Consider the following 20,611-nt stretch of genomic DNA (forward strand, 5'->3'; position numbering starts at 1 on the left):
CTAATGTTACACAAGCAATGTAGCTCACCACAGTTTGTATGTCTTGTCTTCTGGTGTTAGTAATAATATATAAAAAAAATCTATTGCCTCTAAAATCACCACGAACAGAACGGCGGAGGTACGGGTAAACGTGCGCGTGCACGCGGAAAAAAAATCGTGCACGCGGAAAAAAACTTTTTTGCACCAGCCGCCACTGCCCATGGGGCTGTTAGATAAACTGTCGCTGTGGCTGTGACTGAAAAAGAAAGAAGTCAGCGTGCTGTGTTTAGGATTGGACAATAGCGGGAAAACGACCATCATCAACCAACTCAAACCGTCAAACGTAAGTCCGTTGGCTCAACGGAAACACTAGACTACACTATATTTGTTTAGTTTAATTCATTCGTGACTATAGACGACACCGTAGGTTATAGACAGTGTTCTGTGGCCCGAGTGCGAGTGAGTGCACGGCCTGCAGTGGGTGGAGAGATGGACTTTCAGAATACTATAGCTAAAGGTTGTGAGTCTATCATGTTAAGTCTATTCATTGCACTGCGATCATTCACTGATTGCTTATTTCAGCCAATTCGGCCCAATGTCAGAGGATTGGAAACATGTTAGGTAAAATTCCAATAATACTTAGGGTTAGTTATTACAATACTTGTGCTATTGCTTGTGGCTTTGTTGTGTGTGTGTGTGTGTGTGTGTGTGTGTGTGTGTGTGTGTGTGTGTGTGTGTGTGTGTTGGTTTTGGAGTTTGGTCTGATTGGCCAGACCTGAATGACCTCTGTGTCCGAGCCGGGGTGTCCCTGGAGTGGGTGCGGTCTGACTCTGAGACTGTTCGGGTCTCAGAGAACTGCATATCTGACCCTCTCACACAGGTCAGGGCAACAGCCTCCTTTGCTGGACAGAGCCACCAGCTAACATCTAGAGGGGCCAGACGGACTCTCATGGACCTTCATCAACATCAACAACAACAACACTGGATTGGTCTGAAACTCCAGGGAAAACTGGCATGTCTTCCCACAGCTGATCACTCTGTTTCTCATTATTTTCTAAAAAACACTGCACTCGATGAGGACATTGTCATATTCACAACCAAGGCCAGATTACAAGTCCTTCCTACCAGACTCAACCTCTCTATTTGGTTTCCTTCCACTCAGGTTCCTCATTGCTTGCACCACACCACAGAACAGGTTACAGAAACACTATCACACATCTTGAATGGCTGTTATGTTTACAAAGGAATGTATAGCACGTCATGACAGAATTGTGAGCCTTATAGTAAAGGACATATCACTCCACTTCCCAGTTACAGTGAAAATGTATACACATGCTTGTGTCAATGCATCTATGTTCAATTTCTGTAATGACCAATGTCACTTTTCACAGTTGTCTGCTAACACACCAGATGTTGTTGTTGTTAATGAAGAGTCCAGAGAGGTGTCTGTATTAGAGGTAGCATGCACCTTTGATATAAGCCTAGAGGAAGCCTTCATGACTAAGGTCATGAAATACCAGCAGCTTGTAGATACCATCTCAGAGCTAGGCTATAGGTGTACGCTATTAGTCTTTATATTTGGCAGTCTTGGACATGTGCACAGATTGGTTGTCAGAGGACTACGTCTACTGGGAATGTCCAAGGGAGAAGCAAAAAGGCTCAGCAAGTATTGCTCTGTCTCTGCGATTATTGGCAGCCGCCATATATGGCGGAGACGGTGTTACTTGTACCCGTGAGTCTTGTCCTGTTGTATGTGAAAGACATTGTCCATGTCTGTTTTCTGAATGCATCCCATCTGTGCCTTCAGTATTTGTGTCCCTGTATACTTGTTTCTATGTGGACATAAATAAATGATTAAAATGTGTGTGTGTGTGTGTGTGTGTGTGTGTGTGTGTGTGCGTGCGTGCGTGCGTGCGTGCGTGCGTGTGTGTGTGTGTGTGTGTGTGTGTGTGTGTGTGTGAGATAAAGGCGTGTGCTAAATGCAAAAAAATTATGTGTGTTGCAGACCCAGACTCAAGACATTGTTCCAACAATTGGCTTCAACATTGAAAAGTTCAAGAGTTCAAGGTAGTAATTTACTTGCTTGATTATTAAACTATCATTTTCATATTTGCACATATCAGCCTACTTCAAAATTATACCAGAGCATACAGTATACAAGATTGTATACAAGTATACAAGATTGCAGGATTGTTTCAAACACGTCTTCTGATTTGAATGTGTCTTTTCTACCTCTACAAAGTCTGTCCTTCACAGTGTTCGACATGTCAGGTCAGAGCAGATACAGGAATCTATGGGAACATTATTACAAGTAAGACTGCATCAAAATGTTTATGTATAGAACTGTAGTCGGGGCATACCAAAGGTGCTTTAACTAACTTATGCACTTAGATAAGTGCATAATATATCATAATTGTGTAATAATATGATTATTCTTATATAATGAAAAGTGTTCTATAATTGTAATTAATAATAATAACAATAATAATAATCATAATAATATTACCCATTATTGTAAAGTAGTTTTACCTAGCCTACATATGGCTGCCTACATATTTGTGATGCAGATAATCATACTGTGTTGTTTATCTTCATATCTCTGTCTTGTCCACAAAGAGAGTCACGCCATCATATGTGTCGTTGACAGTGGAGACAAGTTGAGAATGGTTGTTGTAAAGGAGGAGCTTGACACTCTTCTTAACCACCAAGGTGAGAGAGACCAGTCAAGATAATAACGGAAACCAGTTGATGAAGATACTGTACTGTTCATGATATTGTATTGAACCTGCTCTTGGTTAGCAGAAAGCATACCACAAAACTACAAAACCGCTACCTCCCTAATTTTGCAAACTGTGCCAATGTCCAAACCAAATCTAAATAATTTGGATTCATCCTGCTTTAACTATTGGCCAACACTGGCTGTAATTCTGTAAACCAACACGTTTCTTCATTGGTGTTGTCCTGTGTTCCTCCCTGGTCCAGACATCCGGAGCAGGAGGATGCCTGTGTTGTTCTTTGCTAATAAGATGGACCTGCGAGACGCTGTGTCCTCAGTCAAGGTCTCCCAGCAGCTCTGTCTGGAGAACATCAAAGACAAGCCCTGGCACATCTGGTAGGTGATCTATGCCCTGGCACATCTGGTAGGTCTATGCATTGCGTTTTTGGGCAGTGAGAACTAGATGGATTGATTGATTGATTTGATTTATTGAGATGTTTATTTCAAATGTGTGCAAAACAGCAACAATAATGAATATAACGGAAAACAAACAAACAAAACTAATAGAAAAAAACATAAAGCAAAATATAGTATAGCACATTTAACTTACGGTAGTTTCTTTCTCTTTTTTTCACATATTTGAAAAGGAGTGAGAAGAAGTACAAACTTATTAAATCCCACCCCTTCTCCATAAATCATAAAGATGCTTCCTGTTCAAATGCACAAATGAATACAATCTCATAATATATACAAATACTGCGTACCCAAATATCATATTTACATACTTAATTACATTATAAAAAAAGAAAATAAAGAATAAATATTTAGGAACCCAAATGATAAATGATAATAAATAAACAATAACCCCTGTAAACACCCTGTGATTATCAACCCCCCCCCCCATCATCCCTGTACATTATGAAGACCATGTTTTTATACCTTATTTTAAATTGGATTATGTTTGGACATTGCTTTAACTCCACATTCAAACTGTTCCATAGCTTTACTCCACAGATTGATATACAAAACCCTTTCCTGGTGGTACGAATACTGTGTGTTTTGAAATTAAAAATGCCCCTTAAATTGTTACCCCCCTCTCGATCACTGAACAATTTTTGAATAGTTCATGGTAGTAGATTATTTTTAGCTTTAAACATTAATTGTGCTGTTTGGTATGTAACAATATCTGTACATTTTAGTAATTTTGACTGTAAGAATAATGGGGTTAGTGTGTTCCAGATATCCGACATAGTGAATTATCCGTATTGTTCTTTTTTGGAGAATAGATAGTGAATATATTGAACTTTTGTAGTTATTGTCCCAGTTGTATACAGAGGTATGACTTAAGCTATTTTCATTTGATCTGGAAATAAACCGGTTTGGAATGATAAGTTACAGATGTATGTTAATGGTTTAGAAATTCCATCAATAACGTTTTTCACTACTGTAATATCAATGTCATTAAAGTCAGTAGACTTTTTGTTCTTACATAGTTTTACAATATCCATATTTCTTTCTCATCCACTGCTGTGAGAAACATTGAGTTGGGATTTCTCTCTACTAATTTATATAGATTTTCTCCAGCTGTCTCAGGATCAGGGATTTTTTCCTGCTAGGTCAAACATGGTACATGGTACAATCATGGTACATGATATACTGCACGTAAATACAATCAGCTATAGATCTGGGGTCAATTCCATTTCAAGGACAATGTTTACCATAACTGCAGTGTGCATCCATCTTTCTATCCTTCTATCTATCCATCTGTCTGTCCTTTGATAAACCCTGTCCCTCTGATTCAGTGCCAGTGATGCTGTGAAAGGAGAGGGACTACAGGAGGGGGTGGAGTGGCTACACTCAGTGTGTGTGTGTGTGTGTGTGTGTGTGTGTGTGTGTGTGTGTGTGTGTGTGTGTGTGTGTGTGTGTGTGTGTGTGTGTGTGTGTGAGTGTGTGCGTGTGTGTGTGTGTGTGTGTGTGTGTGTGTGTGTGTGTGTCTGTGTGTGTTTGTCTGTGTCTGTGTGTCTGTGTGTGTGTGTGTGTGTGTGTGTGTGTGTGTGTGTGTGTGTGTGTGTGTGTGTGTGTGTGAGGGTGAGTGGGTGGGTGGGTGAATGAGTGTGCGAAAGGTTAGTTACAATTGTATTTGTAAATTGTATTTGTTTTCGGATTAATTCTGCCACCACTATTGAAGCATTGGGTTTTTCACTTTACCCCTAGAACAAATTGCACAGTAAGTATTGAGATTGAGATTGATTGAGATTGAGAGATTGAGATTGAGATTGAGATAGATTGAGAGATTGAGATAACGTTTATTGCCACTATGCGTTACACATATAGGAATTTGCTTCGTCACCACAGCAAGTGCGTTTATACTTTTTTCACATATCAAAAAACAGAAAACAGGACAACACAACAACAACACAGGACAGACAACAGTGCATTGGATAGTGCGGTATAAAGTAAAGTGCAGTGCAGAGTTTTTTTTTACAGAGTCCAGTTCAGTCCTGGGCAGACTTGGGGGCGGGGGGGGGGGGGAAGCCAGAGTCATTTAACAGCCTGGCGGCTGAGGGGTAGAAGCTGAGCCTGTGGCGGGCCTTAAGTGCCTTAGGCAGCCGCAACCTTCTTCCAGAGGGAAGCAGGGTGAGGAGGCCGTGGCCGGGGTGGAAGGGGTCAGCCATGATCTTCCTTGCCCTCCTCAGAGCCCTGGTGTCGTGCAGGGAGTTGAGGGAGGGCAAGGGACAGCCGATCACCCTCTCTGCTGAACGTCGCACCCGCTGCAACTTGGCCTTGTCCTTGGTCGTTGCAGCAGGGAACCAGGTGATGATGGAGTGGGTGAGGATGGATTCTATGATGGCCGTGTAGAACTGGACCATCATGGACCTCGGCAGCCTGAGTTTCCTCAGCTGCCGGAGGAAGAACATCCTCTTCTGGGCCTTCTTTGTGAGGACCTCGGTGTTCTGCTCCCACTTTAGGTCCCGGGAGATGGTCATGCCTAGAAAGCGGCATGACTCCACGGAGGCCACCGGGGTACCTCCCAGCGTGATGGGAGGGGGCAGGGCTGCTTTCCTTCGGAAGTCCACCACCATCTCCACTGTTTTTAGAGCATTTAGCTCCAGATTGTTTAAGCTGCACCATCTCTGCAGCCCCTCGATCTCACCCCTGTAGGCAGATTCGTCCCCCCCGGAGATGAGGCCCACCAGTATCACAGTAAATAGAACTGTGTAGTGTTGTCCAGTAGTACTAACTAGAGAATGATGTTGTGGATGGGTTAAGAATAGGGGAGGGAAATATTACTTTACTCTAAAACCATGGATCGGATCTGTGTAATTGACATTGACACATGGGTAGTAAGGATTGTAGACAAAAACAACTCTCCTATTCTTAATCTATACCTGTCTTGATGTTTGGTTGAGTAGTTGCATGGTCAGATCCTACTATGATAGGTAAAACAAAGTGATGTAGAAGGTAGTGTGAGCTGCTAAACTAATTGAGTTCATGATGATCTTTCTTCTCTTCGCTTTAATCTCCCAGATCATTTCAAAACAATGAAGCTATGACATCTTAGGATGGAAGATAGTCATGGAGAAAGGGACCATGGCAATTGCAGTATCGCTCGCCTGACTGTGCTTGTTCTGGAGGAATGGCAGCCAGACTTCACATTACATAGGCCTTATACCAGTTACAGGTAGCCTCTTGAACATCCAATAACTACATACAGTATCTAGCAAGTATATACAATAAGGTAGTACATAGGGTACCACTCGTGTTCATTCTGTGTTTTTTGAGAGGGGAAGTGTTCATTGGTGTTGTATTTACAGTACATATCTGGTGCATGGTAGTTAAGTTGTTCCCTTCTACGCCAATTCCCCAGGTGTGATGTCAAGTTCTGCTGAGCAACTTACTGTGAACATGGACCATTGTGAACATGGTCACAGCATTGAATTCATTGGTAAAATCACTTAAGTGTGCTTTCCAATGTGGGCATGGCCTGTATATACTGTATGTATTCTGTTGAAAACAGTTGACCAGGGTTCCCTTTAACACATTCAATCACCAATCATTCTGATCGTATTTTCTCTCTTCCCCTCCTAGACCCAAACTCACAGTGGTGGTTGTGAAGAAGCGGATCAGTTCCAGGTTCTTTGCCCAAGTTGGCGGCAAGATGGCCAACCCACCCCCTGGAAAAGTCATCGACACTGAGGTCACCCGCCCGAATGGTATCGATTCAATACGCAATTCAGAAAATATGTTGTTTTTTCAGAGATGTGCTATGTCTGCTTTATCCAGTCTTAAAACGGTGGCTACAGTTGCAATTTCCCATTTTCAGGTACGACTTCTTCATTGTCAGCCAAGCTGTTAGACAGGGAAGCGTCTCCCCAACCCACTACAATGTGGTGTATGACAGCAGTGGACTGAAGCCTGACCACATGCAGAAACTGACCTACAAACTCTGCCACATGTACTTCAACTGGCAGGTATGCTGGGTTGTCTTTCCAGTAGTAGTTTTAAAGGGGAGGTTTACCCGAACTTTCATTATTTAGTGTGCAGCTGCATCATAGCTATCAAAACGTGTGAGGTCTGTTGTGACGGGGAGAGAGGGGGGGATCTTGGGAGTTTGGAACATCAGGGCATTCAAAGCGAGATATATTTACTCAGAGATTGTTTTATAACATGATTCTTTGTGTGTGGATATGTCTACTTTAGAGTAATGAAAACAACAAATGCACAAAATTACAGGGTAAAAGTCTGCTTAAACTATTCTCTTGGTCAGTAATTCAAATGCAGGCATGAACAGGGTGTAGTTCACATTGAAACACATCTTAAACCTACTGATACGTATCCATATTGGTTATGAAATCAAACATACTGTATTTACATATGGTTTTCCCATTTCAGGCATGCAAGTTGTTTTTTGATGCATAAATTGTCGTTGATTTTGTCTCCCCCAATTATTTCAGGGGATCATCCGAGTGCCTGCACCCTGCCAGTATGCCCACAAGCTTGCTTTCCTGGTGGGACAGAGCATCCACAGAGAGCCCAACATGAAGCTGGATGACTTCCTCTACTACCTGTGAGAGGGGAGCAGCTACTACATTGGGTAGAGCGGCCATTTGTTATTCATAGCAGAGTTCTAGATCCTAGAGTATGGAGATGAGGACTCGTCGTATGTGTGGCTGAGGTTTGGAGTGTTTGACTGGTTGTTGCTTTAGTTAACAATGTTATGACTCAAGAATCCAATGGGTTTTATTTGTTAGACTATGTTTCATGTTGATGTTGGTGGGTCCATGTTTAAAAACTATGTGGAATTTAGAACCATGTCTGTTCTTCCCTTTCAATTTCTATGTTCTTACGTGTGTGTGTGTGTGTGTGTGTGTGTGTGTGTGTGTGTGTGTGTGTGTGTGTGTACGTGCACGCAGCAGGGCTTACTGATGTGCATCTCTACTGCAGGCTGCTCTATACTTCACCAGAGAGACTGTTATTAACTATGAAGTGTTGATGCTTAAGCAGAATAATGCCAAGCCTGATTGGTTTCTCTGTCCCCCTGTCCCCCTCTGCATCTGTGCATTCAGGTGACCTAACACTAGCCTGTGATTGGCTCTCCCCCATTTGGCCATGCCCCATCCTGTACCTCCTAAATTCCTGATTGGTTTCTGGACAATTGAAAACACAAATTTGTTCCCAGAGGCCCTCTGCCCTCTCTCTTTTCGCCCAAATAAGGACATGCAATAGCTCCACACACGTTTTGACACATGGGACGGCATCGAAGATGGCAATCTAATTTAATTTCTTACAGTCTAATGTTTTTGTTCTTTTACAATTTTAAATATTATTATGGTTACCACCTTGTTGTTTTTATCGTTACAGTTTATTTGAGGACTACAATAAAAAGGGTAACAGTTTGTGAAGATTGTGTCCTTGTTTATTTTTCGTTTGTTGTTGAATGAGAGAGTGAAAAGACTCGGGAGGCAAATGAGGTTGGTTTGAAGGAGGTGGAGAGAAAAATAATGTAATACTTTACTTATTAGTGCCCTTACAGTCATTGTGGTGGTGACCTCATATATGCAGGGGGGCAAACTTGTCACATTTCTGCTAAATTAGCAGTTTTTACTTCAAAATAGGTCATCCACGTGAATCGTGTAGATTTGCAAAAAATATATTTGGTGGGGGGGGGGGGGGGTCTACGTCTCATCCAAGTCACATGATGACTATTCTTCTAACTAATCTTCCTGTCTGCTAAACTCCGCTGCTGTTGAAATAACTTTTAGCTTCATGCAGCTAGGTACAATTCTAGACAGTGTGGTGGACACAGTCACAGTAAACAACCTGTTTTCAACATAATTATGTGGGTGTTAAGGTTAGGACCACCGGTGAGACCACCATCAGTGCTAGCGCTATCCATCTACCACCGCTAGTGCTCAAAAAGTGTCACCTTTTTGGGCCATCACCAGTTTGCACCCCTGAGCTACCTGAAGAGCACTTTGGAGTGAACTTGCCTGCCCTCTCTGCCTGCACTGCCCTGCCCTGCCTGCCCTCTCTACCTGCCTGCCCTGCTTGCTGACCCTCCTGATCTGCCTGCTTCACTATAGAAGCTCTGCCCCTATTCCCCGGAATCAATAAATACACCCAGCTTTGGGTTTTACTCTCCATCTGCCTCTTGTGTTCTGCACTAGTCTATCTTGTTTTTTCCATCCACTCTTGTTCTTGTGCCCGTTCCTCGCTTCTGTCTTGTCTGGGACTTTAAGCTGTTGGCTTCATAATTAATTAATTAATTATAATTTTTAATTGTAATTTAATTTAATTGTTATTTAATTAATTAATGCTTCATAGCAGTCCCACACCACATCCACTCTGTCAACACTTTCCAAGTAAGGTGCAACAACTGAAATACCTACATTCATAGCCTAATAGACTGTTCTGGACTTAGAGAACTATAGTAAATTTATTATTATATGAAATATATTATGAAAATTGAATATGCATATTCTCAGATACTGCGATTTCATTTTAATCATTCTCAGTCACAACGTCACTGATTTCACCACTAACTATTCACCAGAACATTTTATGATGTTGTATATGGTATCATTGTAATCCTTGACCTTCAAAACATGGGGGTAGACATCACCTGTTCTGTGTTATCATGTTTGGTTGAGGAGATATGAAGCACAATGCGGCTATGGCGGAAAGGAAAATGCCCGCCATGGCCACTAAGAGGAGTTTTTGCGAGGGCTCCACGTCTGAAAATGTTCAGGACAACAAACTGTACAAGTGTACCAAGTTTGGTGCTTTTATGAAAAAGTGAACTATTTTTTCACATATTAACCGGACTATACCAACTAGTGGACATAGTTTAGATTGGAGCAAATCGCATGTGACTAGATACTATAGCCCACTATACAATGAGTATGTGTACAGTGTCTAGTAAGACATTTGTTTTACTTCCTTTGAGTCGAAAATAATGCCCGTCGTGTATTCAATAAATAACATATTTATAGAATTCAGTATTCTGTGAACCAATGAATGACAGGAGAATTGGATGACGTGCGCAGTGATACTCAGTGATTACTGCGCCATTACACTACCAGAAAATAGTCCCTCTCCTACCCATCTGTATAGACGTGCGCAGTGATACGCAGTGCGCAGTGATACTGAGTGAGAAGCCCTATAAATCACCTGACGCAGTTCGTTTAGCAGACAGTTGAGAGTTGAAAGAAGTCAAGTCACCATGTAAGTACATCTAATGTGTTCTGTGAGAAAATAGAGCTAGCTACACGATGTTTATGACCTTACATGCTGCCAGATAATCACTGTCAAAGTCATTAAAGAATATAAGCTTTTAATTGAGCCACACGAGATGGTTTCAAGTCCAGTTGCCTGTTGTGACGAGCTAGTTTAGACAGGCCGCCTGTTCTAACGCAATGTTTAAATGTTCAATACTATTAGCCAGTTAGTAATTAATACATCTAAAGCAATGAATTTTAACTGTAGACTACAGAAGCAACGATGACTCCATTGGCTAATGTATGAAGTACAAAGTGGTTGTTAGTTAGCTAGCTACGTCTGGTCTCTTGCCTCGTGCAGCAGCACTTTGCGCCAGTATGTGGTCACGCACGACATGTGCTCGTGACTGTCTTTAATTGTGTTCCAAATATACACGTGGTAGTCATGTCAAACTTTGCTATGTTAAAATTGTAGAATGAGAAGTTTAATTTGTATGTTTCTTCCAGTTCCACTCCAGTGTTAAGTTAACCAAAACCTAAAATGACGGGTCGAGCCAGAGCAAGGTCTAGGGGTCTTGCACGCGGTCAAGAGACTGGGCCACCAGGGGCGGTGTCGGTGAGTTCATTAATAATCCTTATACACATCAATTACCAACATATTGTAGGAATTAATTCTGCCCACAGGATTTCGCCGTTACGCATGGCTGTACCAACATGGCTGTATGAATTGAGGGAGGCTACTGTAGGGTCTTGATGGTCAAATCTTATGTAAATGTATACATTTAAATGTGTGATGTGAGAACCCCTGATCTTGGAGAGAGCAACAGCAAGACACAATAATTTGGGCAAGGGTGATCACAAAATGTCTGAGGTTTTCCGGTATGAAGATTTTATAAATTGTGTAGTGTATCCTCGATATAAATATAATAGGATGAGAATGGATCAGGCTAAATAATCCTATGAGGGCATCTCTGCCAGAAGACAACAAATGTAATGCTGAATTTATAAGGTCACTATTGTATTCTGTCACTGTAATAGTTTTTAGGCATATCATTAATTCAGTTCTGACTGTATTTGAATGCTCTTGCACTGCTAATTGAGTGGTTAAGATTACTTCACTTACCTTTATGAGTTTTCACAGTCATTTTGTGGAGTGTTGTTGATATGAAACATGAGTTATTATAGGAACTGGTAAGGGCTTTCAATAAAGTATTTTTGATTACATTTTAATGTTTTTTCTTAAAGGCTCCCCCTCAGGAGGAAGCACGGCCAGTTCACTCCACTTCTGAGGGTCAACTTGTGGGTCGTGGAAGACAGAAAATTGCCCCGGGACTTGTGTCCTCAGAAGGTGCTGTGTTCTATGGTCATTTAAAGTAGCTAATGCATATTAGGGGTGCAACGGTTCTCTGTTTATATTGAACTGTATGGTTCGCCATCCACAGTTCAATATGCACCAGTGAATTTTCAGTGTATGATGCGTTCCATTGAGTCGGAGGTCCAGTTTGTCTGGAACGCAGTTGCTTCTGTAACTTGTTCAAATGTTTGTTCATGGCGAGCGGATTTGAGAGTTGAGGGAACGAAAACAGTGAACAGAAACGTTACTGCAAGCATTGATTAATCATGTCTTTCTGCGCATATGGTCTACCTGTCGAGCCTTAAGTGCACTTTTACTTTTAATTCTTCCTCTCCTATACCAGTAGTCAAGCCTAACATTTTACATTTGAAATGTGTTCAATCAATGTGTTTAATGTGAAATGAGAGTGAGTGAAACTGCATTATTTCTCTGCCCTTTGTTTCCACAGATCTTCTTAAGATATCTGCAGGCTTTCAGCAGGTGAAGATCGGAGAGAGGGGTGGACGCCGTGGTGATTTCCATGATGTAGGAATCAACACCAGGCAGGCCATGGAACATGTCAAGGAATCCAAGACTGGTGTGTTAGCCAGCCATTACATGGTCACAATTATAGTGTAGTTTTAGAATAATGAACAACATGATACATCCATGTATGAAATCCTCATTAAACCCATTGCAGAAGAATGTCATTGTTCTGTTTTCTGTAATATAATGCTGTCATCTGTGATATTTCTTCAGGGTCCTCTGGCTCTCCTATTCAACTGAAAGCCAACTTCTTCCGCATCCTTTCCCGCCCTCAGTGGGTGCTTTACCAGTACCATGTGGACTACAAGCCCCCCATAGAGTCCCGCCGCATGCGTTCTGCCCTCTTGTATCATCATAACGAGACGCTAGGCTCAGCCCGCACCTTTGATGGAGCCCTCCTCTTCCTGCCTCACAGACTTGAGAACCGGGTACAGTACACGAGAGGGTTCGGTTCTTCTGATGGTTCTATCACTCGGATTTGTGATAGACTAAGATCATAATTTACCAAACGGCATGTAAGAACTTGTCAAAGTAGTTAACTGTTAATTGTTGGAGCAAGAGTGAAAAACATACTAACTACAGTATGATCTAAAGCTGATGGATCAGCTCCCACATGCTGTTTTGAGAAGCATGTTCTAATTGTAATTCATTGAGAAACCTTGACACTGAGCTTCCATTGTATTTTGTAGGAGACTGTACTTCAGTCTCGGACCAACCATGGAGAGGATGTCCAGATCACGATCACTCTGACCAATGAGCTGCCACCCACCTCTCCAGTGTGCCTGCAGTTCTACAACATCATCTTCAGAAGGTCAGAGCACCCAGTGAAAGGTTATGGTTGTGTTGACCTATAATAAGACACAAACTCACGTTTCTCTGTCGGTCTCTATTCCGTCATTGTCTGTAAAAATGTTTTTCTCTGTTTGTTCTAGGGTGCTGCGGATGCTAAACATGCAACAAATTGGACGCCATTACTACGACCCAAATGAACCACTCAATATCCCACAGCACAGGTCTGTGCCTTACCTGTCTCGGCAGTGGTTTTACCCATAAAGACAAAAGAGACAGAATAAAGATGTTGTTGTGTCCTTCATTGTGTGGCATGTTGTATGCATGTGCTCTTCAGACTGACCATCTGGCCTGGCTTCACCACCACCATCCTGCAGTATGAGTCGAGCATCATGCTGAGTATGGATGTGAGCCACAAGGTGCTGCGCAGTGAAACAGTGCTCGCTTTCATGGGCAATCTCAAGCAGCAGTGTGGGGACCAGCGCTTCATGGAGGCCTGCACCAAGGAGCTGGTGGGCCAAATTGTCCTCACCAAGTAAGACCCACCACTAGATGAACGCAGAGATACAACTGTTGTTTCTCTACGGTAACGCTTTACAGTAATGCAGAGTAGGTACTAAGCACTAAGCTCTACTTTGATTTGTGCATATTCATATTTATTTGTAAAAAAATAACGAAATGTTTATTCAACCTTATAATAACCACTTTTACATTGTTGCAAAGAAACATTCACATTTATAACAACCAACTGTCTATGGGAATTTTTTCTCAGGTACAATAACAAGACCTACAGGATTGATGATATCGCATGGGACCACACTCCTACTAACACATTCAAGAGAGGGGACTCTGACATCTCCTTCAAAGAATACTACAAAACTGTAGGTGTTGTCTCATAAACTATCAGACCATATCACTGACCATGTGTCACAGTAACCACTGAACTCATTATGATTTAACACTTTCATTCAGCAATATAGTCTGGACATCACCGACAACCGGCAGGCCCTTCTGGTAAGCCATGTGAAGAAGATGGGCCCTTCTGGGGGGCCGCCCCCTGGCCCAGCCATGCTCATCCCAGAGTTCTGCTACCTTACAGGTACCACTGACTTGACACTAGAGAAACCTCACAAACACTACTTATGGACAGTATTTATTTTAGTATTATATACACTGCAACTTTTTTTTTTTTAATAGGCCTGACGGACAAGATGCGCAGTGACTTCAACATCATGAAGGACCTGGCCACCCACACCAGACTGAACCCAGAGCAGAGGGAGCAGCGTCTCAATCGCTTTGTCAATAACATCCACAAGTATGTCACACTCTATATGGTTTGACTATGAGCAGCCTTGCACTGATGTAATGTTGACTCTACACCCCAGCTTTAAGTGGTTACAATATTGATATCACAACGTTGATTGCAAAACTGACCACCTTGCAGGAACCCTGAGGCTGAGGCTGAAATTAATACCTGGGGGCTCAACTTTGACAACAAACTCCTGAACCTCACAGGCAGAGTCCTCCCTACTGAGAAGATTATCCAAGGATCCAGATCGGTATTGAATACATCAGAAATGATGTCCCCAGTGTGGCTTATTACAGTACTTGTTACCTGCAGTTTGAAGCTCTTGCTAAACATTTCTGTTTTACTGCAACATGTACTGATCTAGCTCCAAACAAGAATGTTTGCTGGTCATGTATTTGCATGTATATGCCTGTCATAATCTGTGATTGCAACAAACTCAAAACCCTTTTTTTTTCTTTTTCTTTTGTCTCCCAGTACGACTACAACGCTTGGGCAGCAGACTGGTCCAAAGAAATGAGGGGGATCCCCCTGATCAGCAGCCGGCCACTGGACAACTGGATCATGTTCTTTACCCACCGCAACGCTGACGTAGCCCACGCCCTCCTGGACGGCTTAAATAAGGTGTCCCCACCCATGGGCATCCGCATGCAGAGGCCTGTTATGTGAGTTCTCACTCTGGGTTGGAGGAGACTGGAAGGAGGCACACACACACACACACACACACACACACAGTGCTATAGCACCACCTAGTGGCAGGGAGCAACATATGATACCTAAGTTAATTACAACGGTGAGTCCAGCTGTGAATGGGCACAGCTAGAATTAAGGTTCCAAGCTTGAGTTAATGAGCACTTTAAGCTGCAGTATTGTACCACAGGTGTTTTACAAAGCCTTGAGTATTCTTTGCCAATCATACTTGGGTGTTATCTGAAAATGAACATGGTATCATCAGTGGAAGTCCCATTGGTTAGATGTCCCAGTGCTTTGACAGTTTTGGTCTGTGTACAGGGTGGAGTACGAGGACCGCCAGGAGTCTCTGCTCAGGGCTCTGCAGCACAACGTTACAGAGACCACCCAGATGGTTAGTCTCTGAGCATAACATGTCTAGCAATCGTCTTAATCTGTGTCCAGGTAACCACCTCTAGGTGTTGAATGAGGACTAAAGCATGTGTGTTACCTCCTCAGGTGGTGGTGATCCTCCCCAGCAACAGGAAGGATAAGTATGACAGTGTGAAGAAGTACCTGTGTGTGGACTGTCCCACCCCCAGCCAGTGTGTGTTGGCTCGCACCCTTTCCCGCCAACAGGTCGTCATGACTGTGGCCACCAAGATTGCCCTGCAGATGAACTGCAAGATGGGAGGAGAGCTCTGGAGTGTGGAGATCCCAGTAAGTCGCACAGTGAATTGAAATAAACCCAAAGTCACAAATGTTGTTGGGGCCCAGTATATAAAAAAACGGCTGTGCACATACAGACCAATGCTCATGATAAGTTTAAAGTGGAATTTTATTATTTGTTGTCGAATCCCAGCTCGCCAGACCCGGATATGGCCGGGGCACACACAGGGAGCGGCATATTGAGCGGCCGCTCCCGAGGGCGGTATAGGAATATTTCCGGACAAGGATCCGTCGCGCAACAGCGCCCCCGGGGTGCCGGAATAACGGTGCTGGGCTCGAGGAGCCAGTCAGCTAGTCTGCCTGGCGATCTCCTCTGGGACTGCCGGCCACGGGGTCGTGCGGCGGATCCTACGCAATAGGCAGGGGATAATTGGATGCTAGGTTGGGTTCAATTGGATACCAAATTGGGTGAAAAAGGGGATAAAATCTGAAAAACAAATTTCAAAAAAAAAAAACGATGAAGATATACAGTATATATATAAACGGTCAAGATATCTCGCTTTGAATGCCGTCATCAGTCCTGATGTTCCAAATTGCTCAAGATTCCCGATTCCAGATTATATTAACTCTGGGGCTTTTTTAGGAAGTAAACATAGACTTTGAGTTTTGATAGCTATGATACGTTTTGAAATGATGATAGTTTGAGACGGTATGCATTATGGATTGACCAGAAATACACATGAACATGAATTTTGGATAAACTTTCCCTTTTTAATGTGGATAACATTTATCTGACTGACTACCTCTCATGGGTGCAGGTACAATTTCTACAGCGTGTTCTATTTCTACAACCACACATTTCACACCTATGTGATCTCCATCCACAATCTTATGTTCCACCCCATGTATCTCAATAGAAGCATGTGCTAAACCAAACTTTGTAAGGTGTAACTTCACCTGCCTCTGTTTCACAGCTCCAGCAGCTGATGATCGTGGGCATTGACTGCTACCACGACATAGCTGCAGGGAACAGGTCCATTGGAGCTCTGGTGGCCAGTCTCAACAAGGGCATGTCCAGGTATGTGGATGAGCATGGAGAAGCATGGCCTTGGGTTATGAATGTGCTCTTTACCACCAATGTTGGTAGCCAGTACCAACTGATTCCTCTTGATTTCCAGGTGGTTCTCCAAGTGTGTGGTTCAGAGCCGTGGTCAGGAGATCATGGATGGCTTGAAAGTGGCTCTGCAAGGCAAGTTCAATGAAACAACAAAGCATTTCAAATAAGATACCATATCAAAATTGACCACTGACTGCCACATTGTAACAATGTCTTCCAAGTCTTCTTTTCAACATAATCCCTCAGAGAAGCATGAGAATGATCCCTAGTATCCTAAGTGAAGGCTCTCTTTCCCAGGTGCACTGAAGGCCTGGCTGAAGCACAACCAGTGCCTGCCCTCACGCATCATTATCTACAGAGACGGAGTGGGGGACGGGATGCTGCAGAGTGTGGTCAACTACGAAGTGCCACAGATCCTGGACTCAATCAGCACCATGGGAAAGGACTACACGTAAGAGGACCTTAAGGACCTACACCTTAATTGAGGATTTGTAACATAATCAACATTTTTCATGTCTTTCTACCAACATATTTTAGTACGAGATGGCAATTAGAGCGTATTAAGGCCGACATATCTTCAGTGTTTCCTCTAGGATTTTTCACATTAGTGGCGGAGTGGTAAAAAAAAAAAATTTGCACGCACATGAAACGCGCACTGGCGCTCAAAACAAAGACGTAATTTCACCAAAAACTAAAGGGTGGCAACATAAAAATAACCGGTGATTTTTATATAGAAGGTGATCAAATACCAAGATATCCTACAGCTGCAGCAGAACATGCGTAACGCGCATACAGCACTGAACATATACATGTGACTGACAGATACGCCCAAGACACACACACACACACACACACACACAGAGAAAGATCATCAGCTCATCGAATATGAAGTACACAGGGAACCGGGAACGCGCATACAGCACTGAACAACATCCGTAGAATATAAACTTGCGACTTACAGTCACAATGAAAGATCAGCTCATCAATACAAAGTATTGCAAGCCTACTTGAGAGTACACGCACAAAACCGTCTAAAGTTACTCATTAACTGTTTACACAAGTAAAATCACAGTGTGACAGTCAGATGGAGCATTCGGTAAACAACCAACAGCAAGGTAATGCTATCAGCTGAGTTAAAGAAAACCAACTTTTACCTTTGATGACACCGACATGAGCCCTGCTTACCCGTACCTCTGCCGTTCTGTTCGTGGTGATTTTAGAGGCTATAGATAATTGTTGCCCCGCGCATATTGCGCTGTAATTAGACCATGCGACCACACCTTGTGTCTCTTATTGTCCAAATGTTCCCTGAATTTTAGATGCATGTTTTTCCAGCATCCGTTGTCAATAAAGATTCGACTCCCCTTCTTTTCCCCTGCCAATACTGTGTCGTTTATGACATTTACCAACGTTTATGCTATAGTTCGATGCTAGCGTTAGGTGCGAGGCTGCTCGGTTAACCCATTTGCAGGAACATTATTTGTTTCACAAAATAGCCTGATTTAGTTGACCATGAACATCAGAGACTACATTACGAATGTTTATTTAAAATACTTGTATACTGAGCACTGGTATAAGCACATGAACCAGAGAACAGCAGTAAATGCAATAACCCACAGTCGTCGCTGATGTTGCATTTTCGATTAGGATACGGGATTAAAGGGACCGGCGACGGGCGAAGGGAGAGGAGAGGGATTTCCTGAAATCCGCTAAATTCTGACCAATCACAAAATTGCTTTGCAAGCGCGTTGCCGACGAGGTTAATTGCAACATCGGAACGAAATCGGAACGAAATGTAGGTCTGAAAGCGGCCTAAATCTAGCTTAAATCTGCTTTTTCTTTTTCTATTCTCCGATCATAATTCCTCGCTGCCTTTCTCGTTGCGCAGCCTGAATCAATTAGTGGCGGAGAAAATGTATTTGTGGCGGCCCGCCACGAATCAATGCATATAGAGGAAACACTGTGTCTTAATAACCAGGGTTCCCTTTAACACATTCAATCACCAATCATTCTGATCGTATTTTCTCTCTTCCCCTCCTAGACCCAAACTCACAGTGGTGGTTGTGAAGAAGCGGATCAGTTCCAGGTTCTTTGCCCAAGTTGGCGGCAAGATGGCCAACCCACCCCCTGGAACAGTCATCGACACTGAGGTCACCCGCCCAGAATGGTATCGATTCAATACGCAATTCAGAAAATATGTTGTTTTTCCAGAGATGTGCTATGTCTGCTTTATCCAGTCTTAAAACGGTGGCTACAGTTGCAATTTCCCATTTTCAGGTACGACTTCTTCATTGTCAGCCAAGCTGTTAGACAGGGAAGCGTCTCCCCAACCCACTACAATGTGGTGTATGACAGCAGTGGACTGAAGCCTGACCACATGCAGAAACTGACCTACAAACTCTGCCACATGTACTTCAACTGGCAGGTATGCTGGGTTGTCTTTCCAGTAGTAGTTTTAAAGGGGAGGTTTACCCGAACTTTCATTATTTCGTGTGCAGCTGCATCATAGCTATCAAAACGTGTGAGGTCTGTTGTGACGGGGAGAGAGGGGGGGATCTTGGGAGTTTGGAACATCAGGGCATTCAAAGCGAGATATATTTACTCAGAGATTGTTTTATAACATGATTCTTTGTGTGTGGATATGTCTACTTTAGAGTAATGAAAACAACAAATGCACAAAATTACAGGGTAAAAGTCTGCTTAAACTATTCTCTTGGTCAGTAATTCAAATGCAGGCATGAACAGGGTGTAGTTCACATTGAAACACATCTTAAACCTACTGATACGTATCCATATTGGTTATGAAATCAAACATACTGTATTTACATATGGTTTTCCCATTTCAGGCATGCAAGTTGTTTTTTGATGCATAAATTGTCGTTGATTTTGTCTCCCCCAATTATTTCAGGGGATCATCCGAGTGCCTGCACCCTGCCAGTATGCCCACAAGCTTGCTTTCCTGGTGGGACAGAGCATCCACAGAGAGCCCAACATAAACCTCGATGACTTCCTCTACTACCTGTGAGAGAGCAGCAGCTACCTGAGCTCTTTCACTTTGGAGTGAACTTGTTTTCCTTTCGTTTGTTACGCTAATTCATTTACTGCAGCTGTCATTTTGTCTGTCTCCCTATTTTGCACTAGCAATTTAAAGTTTAAATAAAGTGCAGTTAGTTCTGAGGATTGTGTTTTGAAACATTAAATAAATTTATTTTCCATATTTTAAAATGTATTTTTATTTATGTTCAAATGCTATGTTCAGACTGTGTTCAGAGACTGGAAATAATAAAACAGTTGTATTGACACAGAAAACCTGTGTATGCCTGCTTTTTCCCCACACAGGAATCAATAAGGGAATCGATAAATAATCGAATTGATAAGCAGAATCAATAATGGAATTGGTATCAATAACATCTTATCAATTTGTATCCCTAGATAGGTAGATAGATAGATAGATAGATAGATAGATAGATAGATAGATAGATAGACAGATAAGTAGATAGATAGATAGATTTTGTCTCCCCCAATTATTTCAGGGGATCATCCGAGTGCCTGCACCCTGCCAGTATGCCCACAAGCTTGCTTTCCTGGTGGGACAGAGCATCCACAGAGAGCCCAACATGAAGCTGGATGACTTCCTCTACTACCTGTGAGAGGGGAGCAGCTACCTGAAGAGCACTTTGGAGTGAACTTGCCTGCCCTCTCTGCCTGCACTGCCCTGCCCTGCCTGCCCTGCTTGCTGACCCTCCTGATCTGCCTGCTTCACTATAGA

The 20,611-nt window shown here is 42.7% G+C and overlaps 1 protein-coding gene and 1 pseudogene across 2 annotated transcripts; both read left to right on the top strand.

Annotated features, from left to right (window-relative positions):
* The first annotated feature begins 199 nt into the window (after positions 1–199).
* Positions 200–7,767, top strand: LOC308162625 (ADP-ribosylation factor-like protein 6; annotated as a pseudogene). The gene is made up of 8 exons: positions 200–322; positions 1,985–2,046; positions 2,222–2,290; positions 2,600–2,688; positions 2,962–3,091; positions 4,498–4,557; positions 7,020–7,167; positions 7,681–7,767. The product of its transcript is annotated as an ADP-ribosylation factor-like protein 6 (transcript).
* A 3,187-nt stretch (positions 7,768–10,954) lies between these two features.
* On the top strand, positions 10,955–19,867 carry LOC308163104 (piwi-like protein 1; the record flags this gene model as incomplete). The annotated part of the gene is made up of 20 exons (XM_080537290.1): positions 10,955–11,023; positions 11,659–11,761; positions 12,216–12,344; positions 12,506–12,720; positions 12,982–13,103; positions 13,225–13,305; positions 13,419–13,616; positions 13,854–13,962; positions 14,054–14,180; positions 14,279–14,396; positions 14,526–14,640; positions 14,865–15,052; positions 15,399–15,471; positions 15,576–15,776; positions 16,700–16,803; positions 16,904–16,974; positions 17,140–17,293; positions 18,884–19,009; positions 19,120–19,267; positions 19,751–19,867. 20 exons carry the CDS (start codon positions 10,955–10,957, stop codon positions 19,865–19,867), a joined length of 2,568 nt encoding a protein of 855 aa, XP_080393416.1.
* Between the last annotated feature and the right edge of the window lie 744 nt (positions 19,868–20,611).

Source organism: Nansenia antarctica, assembly GCF_963989245.1.
Source record: "Nansenia antarctica genome assembly, chromosome: 7".
In the NCBI taxonomy this organism is placed as follows: Eukaryota; Metazoa; Chordata; class Actinopteri; order Argentiniformes; family Microstomatidae; genus Nansenia; species Nansenia antarctica.